The 18,236-nt window shown below is 55.3% G+C and overlaps 1 protein-coding gene across 1 annotated transcript in view; it reads left to right on the forward strand.

Moving 5' to 3' along the window:
* The first annotated feature begins 2,525 nt into the window (after window positions 1-2,525).
* Window positions 2,526-18,236, forward strand: part of DENND2D (DENN domain containing 2D) — a 32,320-nt gene continuing 16,609 nt past the window's right edge. The window contains exons 1-4 of the mRNA XM_005309935.5: window positions 2,526-2,716; window positions 11,459-11,637; window positions 12,436-12,548; window positions 13,384-13,453. Coding sequence (XP_005309992.1) covers window positions 2,653-2,716; window positions 11,459-11,637; window positions 12,436-12,548; window positions 13,384-13,453 — 426 coding nt within the window. The 5' untranslated portion in view covers window positions 2,526-2,652. The remainder of the gene's footprint in view (window positions 2,717-11,458; window positions 11,638-12,435; window positions 12,549-13,383; window positions 13,454-18,236) is intronic.

Genomic DNA, 18,236 nt, shown 5'->3' on the forward strand with positions numbered 1-18,236 from the left:
CTGGCCTTTGGAGAATCCACTTTGAACCAGTATGTGCAGCCTCTGGAGGTGTTACAGCCTGAGACAATTTGGCTAATCACTGTCACTATTCTTAGTTCCTGGAGGGCTGGGGTCATCCTTCCCCATGGAATTACAGACAACCACTGTCCCACAATAATATGGAAACTTCATACAGTGAGATCTCCCAAAGACAGTGCAGGAAATCGGCATGTCTGTCACACACAGCATTCGGATTAACAGTTTAGCACTATACAAAACTCAAAGTAGCACATATAAAATTAATTTAAAAAAAATGGTTAACTGATAGATCAAAGTCATTTAAAAATGGGAACTCCTCATCTAGAAGAGTTCTGCAGAGCTCTGTTCTCAGCCAGATGCTATTCACTATACCTACCAATGATCTAGGAGAAAATATACGTTAATTGATGGTAAAATTGGCAGACAACACAAAGATTGGTGAAGTGATAAATAGGTCAGTGATACAGAGCACCTTGGAGCACTTGGAAAACTGGGCTTATTTGAACAACATGCATTTTTAATACAGCCAAATAAGGTCATACATCTAGGATCAAAAACTGTATGTCACACTTACAGCAGGAACTGTATCATGGAAAGAGTGACTCTGAAAAGGACTTAGAAGTCCTGGTGGAAACCAACTGAACATTATCTCGCAGTGCAATGCGGGGGCTAAAACAACTAATATAATCCTTGGACGCATAAACAAAAAGATGTTGAAACCACTGAGTAACTGAGGCTCTCTGGCCTGTGTTATACTGTGCTAAAGGACCTGAAGCTGGCTTTGTTTCCCTGGGTGCCAGGCGATGCATTTTGCCTCTGGGCCTTGGCTGAAGCAGGAATCCTTCTGCTGGGCTGGATTTTGGCAGCCACGCTGGCTGCTGAGTGGCAGATGAGGAGCACAGCCCCTTCTATGGAGAGGCCCCTGCAGCAGGAGCTGGAGCAGAAATGTGATGGGGCAGGGCAGCGGGGCCCTACAGCAGCTGCCCCCAGGTATGAAGCAGAGCTGTCCCCCCTCCCACCACAAGGAGCAAGGCTGTCCTGTCCCAATCTCACCTTCTCCTTCCCTGGTGTGCAGATTAACCCCACTTCTCCCCCTACAGGGGCAGGCTCACAACTCCCCCACAGGTGCAGCTCCCCCATCAGGGGCAGGGCTCCCCCCCCAAGTGTGCAGCCAGTGCCCCCCCAAACGGGGCCCTCCCCCCGGTGTGCAGGTCTGTGATACTTTCAAGGTTACCTGAGGGGTACAGGGTAAATCGCCACTGCCTGCTTGGAGCACAAGGTAGCCTTGTCTGTGCCCACCTGGGGAACCCTGCCCCAAACAACCAGCTGTTGATGACACAAGCACCCCACTCCGGGCTCCGCGAGCCCCATTCTTTCCCTTTGCAGGCTAAGCGATTAGTACACCCCAGCCCTTAGGATCCCTAAGTGAGCAGAGACAATGTGGGGCTAAATCTATGGAGTTCGTTGGCCCCCAGACCTCACACTGGCCCTGGGGCACAGGTTCCCTCCTTCTTGACAGCACTTCGGTATCCTCGAGTGCCCAGCCCCTCGACTTCTGAAACGCACCTAGCTTCTCTGCCTCTGCCACCCAACTCAATAGCTTCCCCTCCTTCAGCGCTCTCTGAGCCACCTTTCACGAGACACTGGCAGAGTGTCGCCTGCATAATGGACACCATCTTGTGCCTTTCTTTCTCCCTTTGTACAGTTCCAAACTCTGTGTCTCTTTTCATAGCTGGGGCACTTTGTTCATTTCAGGTCACCTGATGGTCCCCCCACTAAGGGTATTTTTCGTGGGCTATTTTGGGCTTTGCAAAGGCTCAAGCTCATGCCTTGTCTTTACTGTCAAGATGTGGCTGGGCTGGGCCAAAAGATGTCAACGGTTCTCACACTTGTTGGAGTTAACGCCGCGACCCACCCACCTCCTAGGTGACCAGTTTCACCTCACAGCTTTGGACCCCAATATTCTACAGGTGACAGAATCCCCAAAATATTTCCCATGCACACCTCCTGTGAGAGTCAGGACAACCAGCGAGTTCTTCGCTTTTGGCAGACACTGCACCCCACTCCTGTGGGTGAAATATTATGAAGATGGTGATCAGAGGGGAAACATGACCATCGGGGCATAGGCAGGGCCCTGGGTAGAGACTCAGACTGAGTCCTTGGTTGCCAGCGTGGGGCATCTGTGTTACAAGCTTCGGCCCCGGGGGTCAGGGCTCTGTCCTCCATCTAGGTCTGCAGCCAGCTCCCCAAGGACTTGGTTCAGGGCCCTCCCCCATCCCCAGGTTGTATGCAGCTCCTCACCCCCTATCAGGGATCCCCCAGGTGTGCAGCCCCGCCTCCCGTCAGCTCACCCCAGGTGTGCAAGCCCCCCCCAGGTGTGCAGTGCTCCCCCCTCCCCAGGTGTACAGGGCCCCCCTCCCCAGGTGTGCACTGCTCCCCCCCAGGTGTGCAGGGCCCCTCCCTTCAGTCCTCCCTCCCCCCCCCCCCCCGCAGGTGTGCAGGGCTCTCCCCTCCCCTGAAAGCGAAAGCGGCGGCGGGAGCGAAGGCGGAAGCGCGGTGCCCGCTCCGGGCTGCAGAGGGACCCACCGGCCGGTCGCCGCGCTCAGGGTCACAGCAGCTTCGAGGGGAGCCGACATGGCCGGGACGGGGCTCGCCAACTTCTTCCGAAACAGCTTGCGGCGCAAGTCGGCTCGAAGAGGTGAGGGGGGCGGGGGGTCCCCCCGAGCCCAGCCCCACCGCGGGCGCTGGGACTCCGCGTCCTGCCCCTGACCTCACTCCGGACCCATTGCTGCCCCCCCCCTCGCCGGGTCTCCCTGCACCCCGCTGCCCCCCCCCTCGCCGGGTCTCCCTGCCCCATTGCGGCGGCGCCCCCATCTCCCTGCCCCATTGCTGCGCCCCCCCCCCCAGCGTCGGGTCTCCCTGCCCCATTGCTGCGCCCCCCCCCCCTCGCCGGGTCTCCCTGCCCCATTGCGGCGGCGCCCCCCCCCATCTCCCTGCCCCATTGCGGCGGCGCCCCCTCCCCCGATCTCCTTGACCCATTGCTGCTGCCCCAGCGCCGGGTCTCCCTGCCCCATTGCTGCGTCCCCCCCCCTCGCTGGGTCTCCCTGCCCCCCGCTGCCCCCCCCCCCTCGCCGGGTCTCCCTGCCCCATTGCGGCGGCGCCCCCATCTCCCTGCCCCATTGCTGCGCCCCCCCCCAGCGTCGGGTCTCCCTGCCCCATTGCTGCGCCCCCCCCCTCGCCGGGTCTCCCTGCCCCATTGCGGCGGCGCCCCCCCATCTCCCTGCCCCATTGCTGCGTCCCCCCCCCCCTCGCTGAGTCTCCCTGCCCCCCGCTGCGCCCCCCTTCGCCGGGTCTCCCTGCCCCATTGTGGCAGCGCCCCCCCCCCCCGATCTCCTTGCCCCATTGCTGCGCTCCCCCCCCCCCCCCCCGCCCGCCGGGTCTCCCTGCCCCCCAGGCTCTTGGCTTGGGACTCGTAGCTGTTCGGGAAGGAGGATCCGGGACTTTCCTGCGGGGGCAGCAGCCTGGGATTCCCGAGGCCGGCGCGGGAAGGCAGCCCGGGTGCAGCGCTGGCCCCGAGCCACGCGGAGCTCGGAAGGCGGGATCGGGCCCACTCCCGCTGTGACTGTCCCGCTGCGAAGGGGCTTTACGGGGACTCCCTCTGCCCAACCTGCTTTGAATCCTGCCTGTCTGGGCACCTGCTGCCTCCCCGCCCCTAGCCCGGCAGGATTTGGGTGGAGAGCTCACACGAACTCCCACCCCCTCAGCCAAGTCTCCCCTAGCCTGACATGCTGCGGTCATTCACACCCCTGCAGAGCCCCGCCTCCCCGATTCATACCTCTCTGCACTGGTGCAAGTGACTGCCCAGGATGCAGGGGCAATGGACATTCTAGTTTTACACCCTGGAAATGCTGCTGGGACAAGCTATTAAACAGGGTATAGCATTCAGAGGTATGGTTCTTATATGCCCCCATTACTAGAGAATCCCAGCCTGGCCCAATCTGTCTTGTATTTGTTTGGTGAGGTAGGGCAGTGCCACTCTCCCTAATTTACAGGTGGGAAACTGAGGCACGGAGAGATACAGCCACACAGGCCGAATTGAATTGAACGTGAGTCTCCCAAGTCCCAGCCCTGATATGGCTCTATCAGTCCTCAAGATGGTGGGCCCTAAAATCAGCTCAGAGTTACCATGCTGACCATCATTGGAAAATGGGGAGATGGCTTGCAAGATAATGTACCTTGAAATATTCACTGGTCTCTGGACTGTGCAACAAGAACGACCGTTTACAGGGTGCTTTTAGTGTCCCAGATACCTCAGGCTCAGTGCGGCCTGAATTCAAATGCCATGACTGATGAAAGTGGAGGGAAAGCTGAGGATCGCCTCATTAGAGGCACAGCACTGACTGGACCTTCTTTTTGTCATCTGGTGTTTACCATGTGGCGCCCAGGGAGGAGTGGAGCCCAGGGGCCACCTTGCCCGGAATCTGCATGCCCTTCGTTCTAGTGCTCTGCGGGTACTGGAGCGGCAAGCCCTTCGGCTCTTCTGGGGGAGGCTGGTTTTGTTTTTTGATCCTTGTCAAGTGTTGGTAGAGCTGTAGAAAACCTATTTCCTTTCCACTAGGGCAGCTGGGTGTCTGCACGTTGCAAACAGAGCATGAAACAAAATTCTGCTGCACTGCAAAAAGTGGCCAGAGAAATGGAACATTTTATGCAAATAGTAAAATATTAAAGTAATTCTGCACTTAAGGGGCTGATAGTATCACAGCAGGAACTGCCTTGCTGAGCCGGAGTGAGCCTAGTAAAACATTCTCAGTTCTGATCTCATGTAGACAGGGACACTTTCTGCCTTTTTGTCTCCCCCCACCCCCGCCATGCTGTCAGGAGCCTGATGGGAGTGTGTGCAGGGCTTATCTATGCAGATAAATTACACTGAGCTTAACTCACTCAGTTCAGAAACCAGTTTAGTGAAATCAGGGCAATTTCAGTGTCAACTGGGCCTCAGGGGCATCTTCCTCCCACACCCTCTCCCCAGAGGGTCATGCCACGCTGTACCAGGAGGAAGAGGTGGAAATCAGCTGCACCTGCTTTGGGTTCCAGCTGCAGCTGTTTGCTCCCAGTACCTGCTCACCCAGCCAGCCAGACTTCCCTCTGTGGGAAGGAGTCTGGAGCCCAGTCCCCTCTTCCTGAGATGGTCACGCTACTCACCTGCCTGTCTCCCCCCCACTCACACTCCTCATACCCAGCCTTCACCAGCCAGGCCTGTTCCCGCCCCTGCTTTCATATCATCATTGATGGAGAGATCCATCAGAACCACTCCCACCTCAGTAAGGAAAGACCTGCCCCCCACTTCACAAACTGATGGGGACCAGTTCCAGATGATTCGCCATCAGCGTGAACTCACCTCACCAGCCACCTCAAACCCAAAACCAGCAGGGCAGCCTCCGGGAGTTGCTGGGGTGTGGGCAGGATGTTGGGTGAATGAGGAGCTGTAGCAGCGGCACTAAATGTTTGTTGCAGAAGCCAAGACTTTCCCTTCCTGAGGCAGAACCCTGTTCCATGGCTCCTGAGTAGGGTGACCATATTTCCCAAAAGGGAAAATGGGATACAGCGTGGGGTTAGCTCGAAGGCCCCCCGCCCCCTTATGTGGGGCTGGCCTGAGCTGCTCCTCCCTCCCCACCCCCTGTCCATGTGGGGCTGGCCCATGCTGCTCACACCCCAGGGCCAGGCGGGACCGGCCCAAGCTGCCCACCGACTCGGGGCCGGCCCACACCACTGCCCCCACTCCTGCCCATGCGGGGCTGGCCTGGCCGGAGCCACTCGCCCGAGCCCTCCCTCCCCTCACGCAGGGCTGGCATTACCCCCTGCACATTCCTCTGCGTCCCACTCAGGGTCACACCCCACTTTTGTGGCAAAACTGGGCATTTGTCCCATTTGCTCTTGCCAGAGTCAGGTCGGCTGGGACAGGGCTTAAAAAAGGGCCTGTCCCAGCCAAAACGGGACGTATGGTCACCCTACTTCTGAGTTGATTGGTTTGTGTTTCTGAAAGTGCTTTGGAGATCAAGGTCCCCGCAATAGGTTTGTAGCCAGTCTCTCTAGCTCTTGTAATGGTGCTCATTGCCAGTCTCCCGTTCTTTCCCACCACCCCACTGGATTATCACCATGGCAATAGCCATGTGTCCCTTGCTGGAGTTCATGGCACGCTTCTTATTCAGTGTGCGCGGGGCCCATTGGCTGACCTGTGTAACCAGTTTGGCCCAGTTTCCTTCCTCCCGTCTCTCTGTATGGTAGGATGTCCTAGAGTGTAAGTCCTCTGCGTACTCTCATCTTCTGCTGAGACACTATGGGATAGATGCCCAGATTTTCCCAGCATGCACTGACACAAACCCAGTTGGCATGGCCGTGGAAGGTATGGATAAGCTCAGGTGGCTTTTATGACTGCCAAGCTGCTGAGTGGACACAGTGCTACTTGTAACCCATTAAGATGATTCTCCCCCTAAAATCTCAGCTGCATTTGCAAGCGGAGGGGCTCTAAAAGTGCTGTTGGTGCTATTTCCAGTTAGGGGTGTCGGGATTTCAGAAGGGAACAAATTATTAGTGCTTGGTCACTTGATAGCTGGTGGAGAGATTCAGACAGGTGGCATCTTGATCCTGCCAATACTGGAAGTGCTGTAGCTGGAGTGTATTTTAAGGTTAGACCAGGCAAAGCATTAGCGAGGACATATAGCCATGCGCATTCCTGTATTGGCTCCCCAGACATGGGCTGGGTGGGCCTAATCAGGCTCTCTCTTCCCAGGTGGCAGCTATATTACTGGAAATCAGAGAATAATATCTGAATTCGGTCAGTACGGTAGAAACCAGAACTTACTTTTAGCTGCAGCCTGCTGCTTGGCTGAGGGTGACCTTTTGACAGGGAGGGTGCACTCCAATAGGAAGTGCAACCTTTTGACCATGGCAGCTACCTTCCGCAGCTGTTGTACACTGGCATGGAAATCTTCCTCCACTTCCAGTGCTCTCAGTTATGCCTGGCCAGGCTGCTGTCCCAGCTTCCATAAGTACTCTGAGAAGAACCTCTGTACCATCCAGGAGGAGCCTGGCTCCACCCTGCATCCAGCGAATCTAATCTCTTCCAGTAAAGGACACACATCATCTAGGTGCCTAGCAGGCGTGTCCCTGCTGCTCCTTTCCGAGGACGGAGCAGCAGCACCTAATTGCAGTTCTGCTCCGTGGTAAAGTCTCTCAGCAGCTGTGCCTTCCACGCCCACGTAGGGGTGTGCAGGTCTGTCCTACAGCACTGGGGTGCAAGTGTATTACCTCTGGTGCTGCTGGTATCCGTCTGGCCCACTGCCTAAGGCAAACAGGTTTGGTATTTGCACTACAGGGCCAATGCAGGGACATTCTGCTTCCCCTATGCGTCTGCGTGCACTGCTCACCCATCAAACCGGTTTAATTTTTTCCTCTTGTGTGTCAGCTTCCCTTGTGTGGGGATTTGTCTTCCGAGTGAGCTTCCCTTTGCGTTGAATCGGTGTGGGAAGACCATGGTGCAAAAGCTCAGAGCAGGTGATGTCAATTTGGAAATGGATCTCCCCTCTCTTCTTGGAGGGGATCCTCCTACCCCTAGTCGCAGCTGGCAGGCGGCATTGTGGGGCGGGGGGGGTGGGGGGGAAGGATAGCCATGGAGCTGCTGCCTGAGTTGCACCTATTCTGAGGATAAGGAGAAGCTGCCTGTTCTCAGCATCTTTCACTGGCTGGAACTAAAGAAGTAAAGGGATGAGGCTGATGTCCCAAGAGGTCCCCTCCCTTCCCCCACATAATCTGCTCCGTGTCGGTGCCGTGTATGCCAGAGAATGCAGATGCAGGGGTCGGAAAGCAGAGCGGAGGGGCCATTCGCAATGGTCACGTGCAGCACGGGGCAAAAGGAGATGGGGAATAAAGGCAGCCAAACAGCTGGGCACTCGGAGGAGCCCAGGGACTGAGTCTAGATCACAAGGTTGGACCTGAGTCAAGATCACAAGGAACAAGAGTGGGCAGGGTGGGAAGGGAGGAAAGGAAGGAGGGCATGGAAGGGAGGGAGAAACTTGTTTCAAAGCTGACTTGTTGCTGATGCTGGACATCCCTGCATGGAGGCCCTGGCTGTGCCTGGGACAATCGGAGGACTGGGCTAATGTGGGGTTTCCCAGTGTGTCACTGACAATATCAGGTCAAAGCGCCCACTGAGGAATGCACACGCCCCTCTTCAGAGTGCATGTCCCGCGTGTGGGCAGTAGAAGACTGATGCCAGGCTACAAGGATGGTGCTGCAGCTTTGGGCCCCCTCTCACTGGAGAAGAGGAACGTGGTTGTAACTGGCCCGTTAGACACCCCCCACCCTTCTGAGAGCCCATCCCCAAAGCTTGGGCAGAAGGAGAGGGTGGCAGCCAAGACCTTGTGATCTGGGCAGAGGAGAAAGGGCTACAGGGTGACCCACCATGCACGCAGTCCTCGCACCCCTCCCTTATTCCTATAGCTGGTCAGAGAGGAAGAGAGCCTCCATTAGATCAAAATACTCCACTTCTACTTCATTTGGTCCTGAGCCAGAGTGGGGGGAACAATGCGTTTTTGGAACGATGGCCTCACATTTGGAGTCCAAGGTTGCCCTAAAGCTGCTTTGTACAAGTAGGGATGTGATGCTTGCTTAAAATAAGATGGATGCTACCAGCGAGAACGCAGGGCAGAGAGGCTCTTCTGCAAACCTGCCTCATATTCATCCCTTGCTGTCGGAGTGCTGTGAAAGATGCAGACATCAGGCCCGAGTGTCACAATGCTGGCTGCATCCAAGGCTCCCATCTGCCCAACTCTGCTGACGTCAGTTTGGATCAGAACAGGCAGTCCTACACTAGCAGGGTATGAGACCACACGGGATCCTGGCGTACTGGCAGAGCTGTTGTTCATAGGCTCCATGATGGGTATAGACACTGGCCATGGAGGTTGTAGCTCAGCTGAGATGTGACCCATGGAGGGAGTACACCTCCCAGCTGCACGCTATTATTCATCTCTAGCAGTCATCTCCCCAAGAACATTCTCAGGTCATTGAAAACAAGCTGAGGGTTCCAAGAAGACGGAGGAATGGGAGAGTAGATCTAGAAACGTCACACTAGTTAATGCCTGTTGTGATAATTGGGCCTACCAATGTACCCTAGTTGCAATCTCAGTTGTAAAAAGTATATGAAAGGGCATAAAATGTTACTTTCCCTTAAGGTTTGTTATTATAGGTTATTGCAGGGATTGGCAACCTTTGGCCCGCGGCCCACCAGGGAAAGCCCCTGGCGGGCCGGGCTGGTTTGTTTACCTGCAGCGTCTGCAGGTTCGGCCGATCTCAGCTCCCACTGGCCGCGGTTCGCTGCTCCAGGCCAATGGGGGCTGCGGGAAGTTTTATCCTTGAGATCATGGGTCAGCTGTGCACCAGGCCACTCACCTGGCATAACTTACATTAACTGCCAGTAGCCAGAGTGTGGGGGAGCCGCCTCTCCCTGTGCCAACCACAGGGCAGGGGGTGGTGTAGGAGCTGTTGCACCTGCTGTATGCTCCCAGACGTTTCCCCCTCCCAGGTCTGGCTATACCAGCTGTAGGGGCACTTTGTGCCACAGGAGCAAAGCAGCCTAGTACATGGGCTGGAATGACAATTCCTCCCAGAGTGCGCAGTGCAGAACAGATAGACTGCAGTAAATACAGCCCCATCATTTCATGATTTCTTGGTACCCTAAAGTGCATTTGCCCCATATGCTTTGCTGACCCTCTGCCCACCCCCACCCTGTGTGATGCAACTTGTGGTTATTATTTCTGTTCTGTTGAGCCTTGGACTCGGGGTGAGCAACCCTTTATTGTAGCTGCTTGGCACCTGCTCTGGGGGCAATAAAACTCGAAAGTTAATGGCACAATCCAAATTATAACAGCCACGTCCATCCTGGGATGAAGAGCTTAAAGGAGTTGGTGCGCATTGCATTGGAAGGACACCTGCTTTGTGTGTGCACCCAGTGTCTTGCGGGTCTGAAGGGGCCTGCTTGTGCTTGGTATAAAGTGCTAGGCAAGTCTGGGCTGGGTTGGTACCAGGATGGGAGACCACTGGCTATTCCAGGCTTTCTGTTTTGCAATAGCAACGGCTGCTCTTCGTGACACAGAATGGAGAAAACAGCGTTAATGCAAAACTCCCACACTCCAGACAAGTGGCCTCTGGATTCCTTGCAGGGGCGAGGGGGGGGCACCCTGCACATTTGTGGCTTTAAAATACTGCCCTTGCTGATGGGCGGGGTCTCTGACAGACTTTGGACCTACGGGCTCTGCAGTGTTGGTGCTAGGAGGTGATTGGCCTCCCTGCCCTGGCTCAGTCAGCCTGCTCTGTACTCTTTCAGGCCGAGGTGTAGAAAAAGTTAAACAAGCAGCGACTAGTGACCTGGAGAGCCCAAGTTTCTAGGTTACAGTGTGAGAGTGACTCATGTAACCTTAAGAAATAGCCCACATGGCTCGATACTGCAACTGTTTTTAACTTCCTTCTCTCCAGAAGCTGCAGGGCAATTTTCACACCCACTAGGATTTCCTTTTTCCCTTGGCAAATTTGTAAAAGCCCTTCCTGTTCTCCCCTGATGATATTATCTCTTTTTGCAGCAACAACAGCAGCCCTTGTCTGTTCCTTTCATGTCTGAACAGGGGACTTCTCTTTTCTCCTGTCACCTGCGCAGCAGGCAATTCAACTTGAAAGTTAATGGCACTATCCAAATGATAACAGAGGTGGCCAAGTGCATCCTGGGATGAATACATTATAGGAGTTATAAATAAAAAAAATAGAATATCTCCATTAATTTATTTATCTCCTAGAACTGGAAGGGACCTTGAAAGGTCATCAAGTCCAGCCCCCTGCCTTCACTAGCAGGACCAAGTACTGATTTTGCCCCAGATCCCTAAGTGGCCCCCACTTTAAAATACTATCCTTGCTGATAGGCGGGGTCTCTGACAGACTTCGGACCTACAGGCTCTGCTGTGTTGGTAAGGGTGAGGTGTAGAAAAAGTTACTACAAGTAAGTTGGTGTACGTTGCATTAGAATGACAGCTGCTTCCTGTGTGAAGGGGCCTGTGGACGTTCTTATTCAGAATTAGCTTAATCCATTTTGGAAGTGGATTAAGCTAATTTTGAATAAGATTCTTCTATCCAGAATAAGATCGTGCATACAGGGAGTTAACCAGGAATAGCTATTATGCTTTACATTTGCACACCGCCTTAATCCGAATTAACATCTCAGTATAGACAAGCCCACAGTCTGTGTTTCCTTGTTTGGTTGCCTCCCTTCTCCATTTCCGGTGCAGGTCCTGGTGCATTACCCCCTACTCTCTGAGCCAAACTGCATTCTGGATCACTAAAAAAGGCAACCCCACTGGCTGCCATATCACCATGCACCATAACTTTTGGGTTACAGATGTAAATCGGGACGCACCCCCGGACGAAAGCAAATCCGAATCTGCAAGGAGGCCGGGAGAGCGAAGCCACTTCTGCTACTCACCAGGACAGTTCTTCTTCGAATACCTCGTCGTGGTTTCACTAAAGAAGAAATCAGGGGGTGATTATGAACCCAAGATAATCTACCAGTTCCCAAAGGTGAGGAGCCCTGTCCTGGTTCCAGAATGTGCACGTATTTATTAGAAGTCACCTCAAAATTGTCAGGGCTCTGGGCAGCCTGAGCATAGATTACAGCAGCATTTTAACTTAGTCTGGGGGGACAAACTGACCCCCAGTGGGGCCAGAATATGGGAAGTGCAAAGGAGGCTGAGCACAGGCTCTCTCAATCAGAGCCCCAAACTCTTTTCTTCTGTCCCACCCACCCCACATCTCCTAGCAGAATCCTCCCTGGGGGCGAGATGCGGCATGTGACATTTCAGGGACTTGATCCCTTTTGGGGGGAAAGGAGGAGAAGGGTTGAAAATCATGCTTCTGATGGGAGGTTGGCTCTTGCCTTCCCTTGGGAGGGTCAGCCTGGCTCCAGAATGCACCTCTGTTCATGGTCATGGTGCCTCCTTTTCAGTTTGGAAAGCTTCATTTTGGGCTGTGTCAGTATAGCTGAGTCTTGCATCTGGCCTTGTTGCTACCAACAGCTATGCTGCCCTTCTCGCTCAAAGCCTATGCTCCCCCCAGGGAGTGGTGGGCGTGCTAGACTGGGGAATCCTCCTGTCCACCCTGGAGGCAGTCTAGAGAGATTAGGAACCAGTCAGCTGTTGGACAACGGACTAGGTAGTGACCCGCTCTTCCAGTCCTGGGGCCCTGCACTGCTCTGCCGACGCACCGCAGTCCTGACCCACAGAGCCCAGCTAGAGAGTCCAGACTTGTTTCCCTTGTGCAGTGGCTGGGTCTGGATCCCTTTTTATTGTGATTTTACTTCTTGTATCATTTTCATTTCAGCGTGAGAACTTACTGCGGGGCCAGAAGGAGGAGGAAGAGAGGCTGCTGCAAGCCATCCCCCTCTTCTGCTTCCCCGACGGCAATCACTGGGCCCCACTCACGGAATACACCAGGTGACTCCCTGATTAATACGGGCTAAGGGACCAGCCCAGAGCCAGCACTGCAGGCAGGGGCCCATGGGCGGGGAGCGGGGAAGGGAAGGCAAGTCCTCATGCTCCCTCCTACTGCCCAGATGTCACAAGAACCCAGTGAGCTGCTTGGGTAGGGAGAATTTCCCTGCCTGGCTTCTGCAAAATCAAACCACTCCTGGCTGAGATTTCACCTTATTGGCTCTTAACCATTGCAGTTTATCTGGCCAGGGGTTAGTCCTTCATCATCCCACGCTGCTTATTACTCACAGCTGAGCATCTCTCCTCTAGATATTTAGTGGTCTGTTTATTTGTTCTTCTTGATAATTATTATTCATTGTGATAACAATTACGCCTAGCTCTTATCAGGAGATCTCCAAGTGCTTTACAAAGCAGGTCGGTGTCATTATCTCCATTTTACAGATGGGGAAACTGAGGCCCAGAGTAGGGTCATGACTTGCCCAAGGTCACCCAGCAGGCCGGTGGCAGAGCTGGGAATAGAACCCAGCTCTCCTGAGTCCCCATCTAGGGCTCTGTCCGCTAACCACACTGCCAGCCCATAGCACCTTGAAGCCCCACTCATGGGCCAGGCCCCATTGTGCTGCCCCAGGGGGCTGACAGTCTAAGCCAATGGACCTGACTGGTAATTAAGTGGAGGATCCAGCTGTTGGGAGGGTCAGTCACCATCTTGGGCAGTGCTGGTGACTCTCTCCCCGCCCCCTTTTGCCCCGTCACTCAGTGGCTCCAAGCTAAGCTCCTGCGGCTCTCACACCTCGACCCTTAGCAGAGCAGTGGAAACACGTCTCTCCTTGTCTTTCAGTGAAACCTTTTCGTTTGTCCTGACCAACGTTGATGGCAGCAGAAAGATAGGCTACTGCAGGCGGCTGCTGGTGAGTATCCCTCACTTTAAATAATCTGGTCTCATGCCGGCCCTTAGCACCCTGAGCAGCCAGCTTGGCTGCAGCGCGTCTCCATCCCCCTGGGCAGCACCAGGAGAGCAAGCAGAGCCAGGCTAGCCCCAGGGAACCGCTTACAGGAGACTCACTCTGCAGTCGGCTCTCGGGGGAAGTGCTTGTGCCCAGCCCTGCTGCAGCTGCAGGCACGGCCTGATGCCAGACAGAGAGACGGTCGGGGATGGGCGTGTGTGTGGTGAAGGGTAACCAGTGACAGGTGCAGGATGGGGGTGGGGGAAATGTGCAGAGAGGCAGGAGGAAGAGGAGGGGTGGTGGAGGGCACCTTGGTACACACATCTAGTATGATGAAACTGCTGCACTCCTTCGTGGCTCCCTTAGAGAGACTGGGAGAGACGGGCACAGGACTGGTTAGCTACCCTTGAGGGCCTGACTGGCTCAGAGGCAGCACAATGAGATATGGATGGTTACCTCTCGGATGCTGGTTTGACTCCAGCCCAGTTCAGCTGTGGTGGAAGACTGTTACCAGGGCCTCCGAACTGTGTATCGTGGTGTTGGCCACCTATAGTCAAGGCCCTGTGTTGACCCAGGCAAGAGTCACCTAAATTCTGTGTGGAGATCACTAGATTCTTCAGCCTCTGGTTGAAATTTGATGGCAGTTTCAGATCAACTTGATTTATCTGGAAGGTTTAGAACATAAGAAAGACCACACTGGGTCAGACCAAAGGTCCATCTAGCCTAGTGTCCTATCTTCTGACAGTGGCCAATGCCAAGTACCCCAGGGGGAATGAACAGAACAGGTAATCATCAAGTGATCCATCCCCCAGGGCCACTGGGGGCGGGGCAAGTGGGGCAATTTGCCCCGGGCCCTACAGGGGCCCCCACAAGAATATAGTATTCTATAGTATTGCAACTTTTTTTTATGGAAGGGGGCCCCAAATTGCTTTGCCCCAGGCCCCCTGAATCCTCTGGGCGGCCCTGCCATCCCCTGTCGCACATTCCCAGCTTCTGGCAAACAGAGGCTAGGGACACCATCCCTGCCCATCCTGGCTAATAGCCATTAATGGACCTATCCTCCATGAACTTATCTAGTTCTTTTTTTAACCCTGTTATAGTCGTGGCCTTCACAACATCCGCTGGCAAAGAATTCCACAGGTTGTGTGAAGAAATACTTCCTTTTGTTTGTTTTAAACCTGCTGCCTATTAATTTAATTTGGTGACCCCTAGTTCTTGTGTTATGAGGAGTAGTAAATAACACATCCTTATTTACTTTCTCCACACCAGTCATGATTTTATAGACCTCTGTCATATCCCCCCTTAGTCATCTCTTTTTTTCAAGCTGAAAAGTCCCAGTCTTATTAATCTCTCCTCATTCGGAAGCTATTTTCTGAACCTTTTCCAATTCCAATATATCTTTTTTGAGATGGAGTGAGCACACCTGCACGCAGTATTCACTGTGAATAATCCATACCCCTGAGCGATGTAAGTTACACCGACCTAAGCACCAGTGTAGACAGCGCTATGACAGCTAGACAGCCTCTCACAGAGGTGGAGTAATTCAGTCGACGGGAGAGCTCTCTCCTGTCGGATTAGAGCGTCTTCACCAGATGCGCTACAGCAGCGCAGCTGTGCCAATGCAGCATTTTAAGTGTAGACCTGCCCATAGCGTTCTAGGCCAGAAGGGACCCGCGTGTCATCTAGTGTGATCTCCTGTATTTCACAAGCCACCACGCACCACCGAGCCCCACAATCAGAATTAGCCCAATTTATTACAGCCCTCAGGAGACTTAACTATTGATGCGACAGGCAGAGAACAGGAGGTTAGCAGTGCCTTCGGTTGTCTGCAGGCTCAGGAAAGCTGCAGAGCTTCGGTGACTCTTAGTTCGTGTTTTCAAGCTTTTCTTCAAGCCCTTAAAGGCTAGGAACACACCATCTTTTTTAGTTTGGTGCTTAGATGCTGAAGCACAATCCTGCAGGCCAGGAATGGTGGAACCCACGAGGTCCTGCCTCTACCCAGCACCAAGGCCCTGTTTCCTGTTCGTTCTATTCAAGGCCCGACGTGATGCGATAGCGGAGATTGGTGTATGCTGGGAATTGTGCTGCGCTGTTAATGGGCTCTGAAATCGTTGCCTGCTTCAGTTCTCTTCAAATAACCCTAAAGATGCCCCCAGCATGGAATACATAGCATCTCGGCCGGGGAGACAAGCCCGCTCAGCTGCCTGACAGGCCTCACCGCCTTGGCATGCCTCTGTGCGCATGGCGTTCAGACAAGTCCATGCTAGCACTTCCCCCAAACAAACCGAGGTCTTTGCCAAGCGACGCGTCCTTCGTCTCTGCACAGCGATTCCTGAACCAGAGTGTGCCCCGGCCCTGAATTCCACCCTACGAAGGGAGTCTGAATCCCTCCTGAGCCACACCGCTGGCTGCTTGCCCTCAGGGCTGGGGAGGCAGACTTTGTTGCGGGGGGTGTAACTGATGCCCTCAGGGCTGGCTCCAGGGTTTTGGCCGCCCCAAGCAGCCAAACAAACAAACAAAAAAAAGCCGCGATCGCGATCTGCGGTGGCAATTCGGCGGGAGGTCCTTCGCTCCGAGCAGGAGTGAGGGACCGTCCGCCGAATTGCCGCTGAACAGCTGGACGTGCCGCCTCTCTCCGAAGTGGCCGCCCCAAGCACCTGCTTGGTAAGCTGGTGCCTGGAGCCAGCCCTGGACACCCTCCAGGGGTGGTGTGTGTGGAGACTGGCAGCTCAGCACAGGGCTATAGTGTGCTGCCCAAACCACAGACCCTGCCTCAGTGTGTCCTGCCTGCAGCTTTATCCCCCCTCCCCTGCCCCATGAGTCTCTGAACCCATCTCTCCCAAACCTGCCATGCTTAGCTAGCCACCAGTTTAATTCCTCACTTCCCTTCCTGACACATACTCTGTTCCATGGTCTCTACTGTTACCCCCCCCCCCCCCCGACCTGCCACACCCCCACCCCATGCCCAGGGGTTCCAGCAGCATGCTGGGCAGCAGAGCCGTAACTAGGTATTTTTGCGCCCGAGGCAAGAACATAAAATTGCGCCCTCCCCCAGGGCCGGCTCTTCCGCGGCAATTCGGCGGCGGGTCCCTCAGTCCCTCTCGGAAGGAAGGGCCTGCCACCGAATTGCCGTTGAAGAATGAATGAAGGGGCGGTGGTAGAGCCTGTGGTTTTGGGGGGTCAACTCCATGATATTTGACTGCTTGGGCTGGTAATGTTGCTTCCAAGATGGTCTTTGGTTCCAGTCCAGTTCCAATCCAGAGAGGGACTCACAGGTTAAGAGAGGAGGGAGGTGCTGGATATCAGCAGTGGCCATTAGGGATCAGCATGTGTCCTGAGAATGCTGGGAGTTCAGGTCTGCAGGGCAGGATCAGGGGTGGCAGGTTTGTAGAAATTTTGGTGGTGCCCAGAACCCACCCCCGCCCAAACTCCGCCCCCACCCGCCCAAGGCTCTGGGAGGGAGTTTGGGTGAGGGAGGAGGTCTGGTGTGCAGGCCCTAGGCTGGGGCAGGGGATTGGGGTGCAGGCTCTGGGAGGGAGTTTGGGGATGGGAAGGGGTGCAGAGGGATGGGGTGCAGGGGTAAGGACAATGGGTTGTGGCTACAGATGAGGTGTTTGAAGTGTGGGAGGGGCTCAGGGTGAGGGCTCTGTCTGGGGCTGGGAATGGGAGGTTTGGGATGTGGGAGGGGCTCAGGGCTGGGGCAGAGGGTCAGGGTGTGGGGGGATGAGGGCTCTGGCTGGGACTGGGGATAAGGTGTTTGGGGTGCTGGAGGGGCTTGGGTTGAGGGTGTGGTGGGGGGGTGAAAGCTCTGATGGGGGTGGGGGCTCTGGGATGGGGCAGGGCTGGGGATGAGTTTGGGGTGCAGGCAGCCTGCTCTGGGACAGGGGCCAGAGAGGACCCCCCCCAGCTGGCAGCAGCAAGCTCTGGGGGAGGATCCCCCTTTCCTGCCCCCCCAGCAGCACACTTGCCACCACCACTGTCACTGCATGTGCTCCTAGGGCCCCTCTCAGGTCCAGGAATCTCCCTCGCCTCCCCCATGGTGGGTGCTGGGGGGCGCTGTGTGCGCCTCCTTCCCTGCTGTTGCCCCTGATTGTAGCTTCACTGGGGGTGAGGGATGGGGCTGCCTCTTTGCCCCAGCATGGGGCAGGAGCGGTGACTCTGGGCGGGGGGGCCCCTGTGCTACTGGAGGGTCCCATTGGAAAATGAAAGGGTCTGAGGGGGAAGGGCAGGCTCAGAGTCAGTCTGCCCTGGCATTGAGATTGGGGGCACTAGGACCCTGTGGCAGCAGTTGCTGCAGGGAGGCAGCATGGAGCTGCTCTGCTCCGGGGCCGGGAAGTGGGGGGAGCAACTCGGGGCCAGGGGACACTCGGGGGAGGCCCGGGGGGGGGGCGGTGGCAGGGGGGGAGATCACCTGGGTTATAAATATCTCTGCCTGCCAGCAGCTTTTTTTTCCTCTCTCCACCGCTTTCTGTCCGTCTCCCCCCCCCCCCCCCCCCCTTGTGTGACCGAGGCAAGTGCCTCACTCGCCTCGCCCTTGTTACGGCACTGCTGGGCAGCATCCTCAATGATTCCTCTAGTCTGTCTGCAGAGCCTTTTTCTGGAGGTCTGTTGGCCAGCGGGAGTCCTAAGCGCCTTCCCTTTGCCTCAGAGATTGTGTACATGCGTCTGCTTCTGGGGTGGGGCATCTCCTGCAGCTGAGTTTGGAGAGGAACAGGGCTGGTACCAGCCTCCCCACCCTCCTTGCTTT

The sequence above is a fragment of the Chrysemys picta genome, chromosome 4, assembly GCF_011386835.1.
Source record: "Chrysemys picta bellii isolate R12L10 chromosome 4, ASM1138683v2, whole genome shotgun sequence".
Taxonomy (NCBI): domain Eukaryota; kingdom Metazoa; phylum Chordata; order Testudines; family Emydidae; genus Chrysemys; species Chrysemys picta.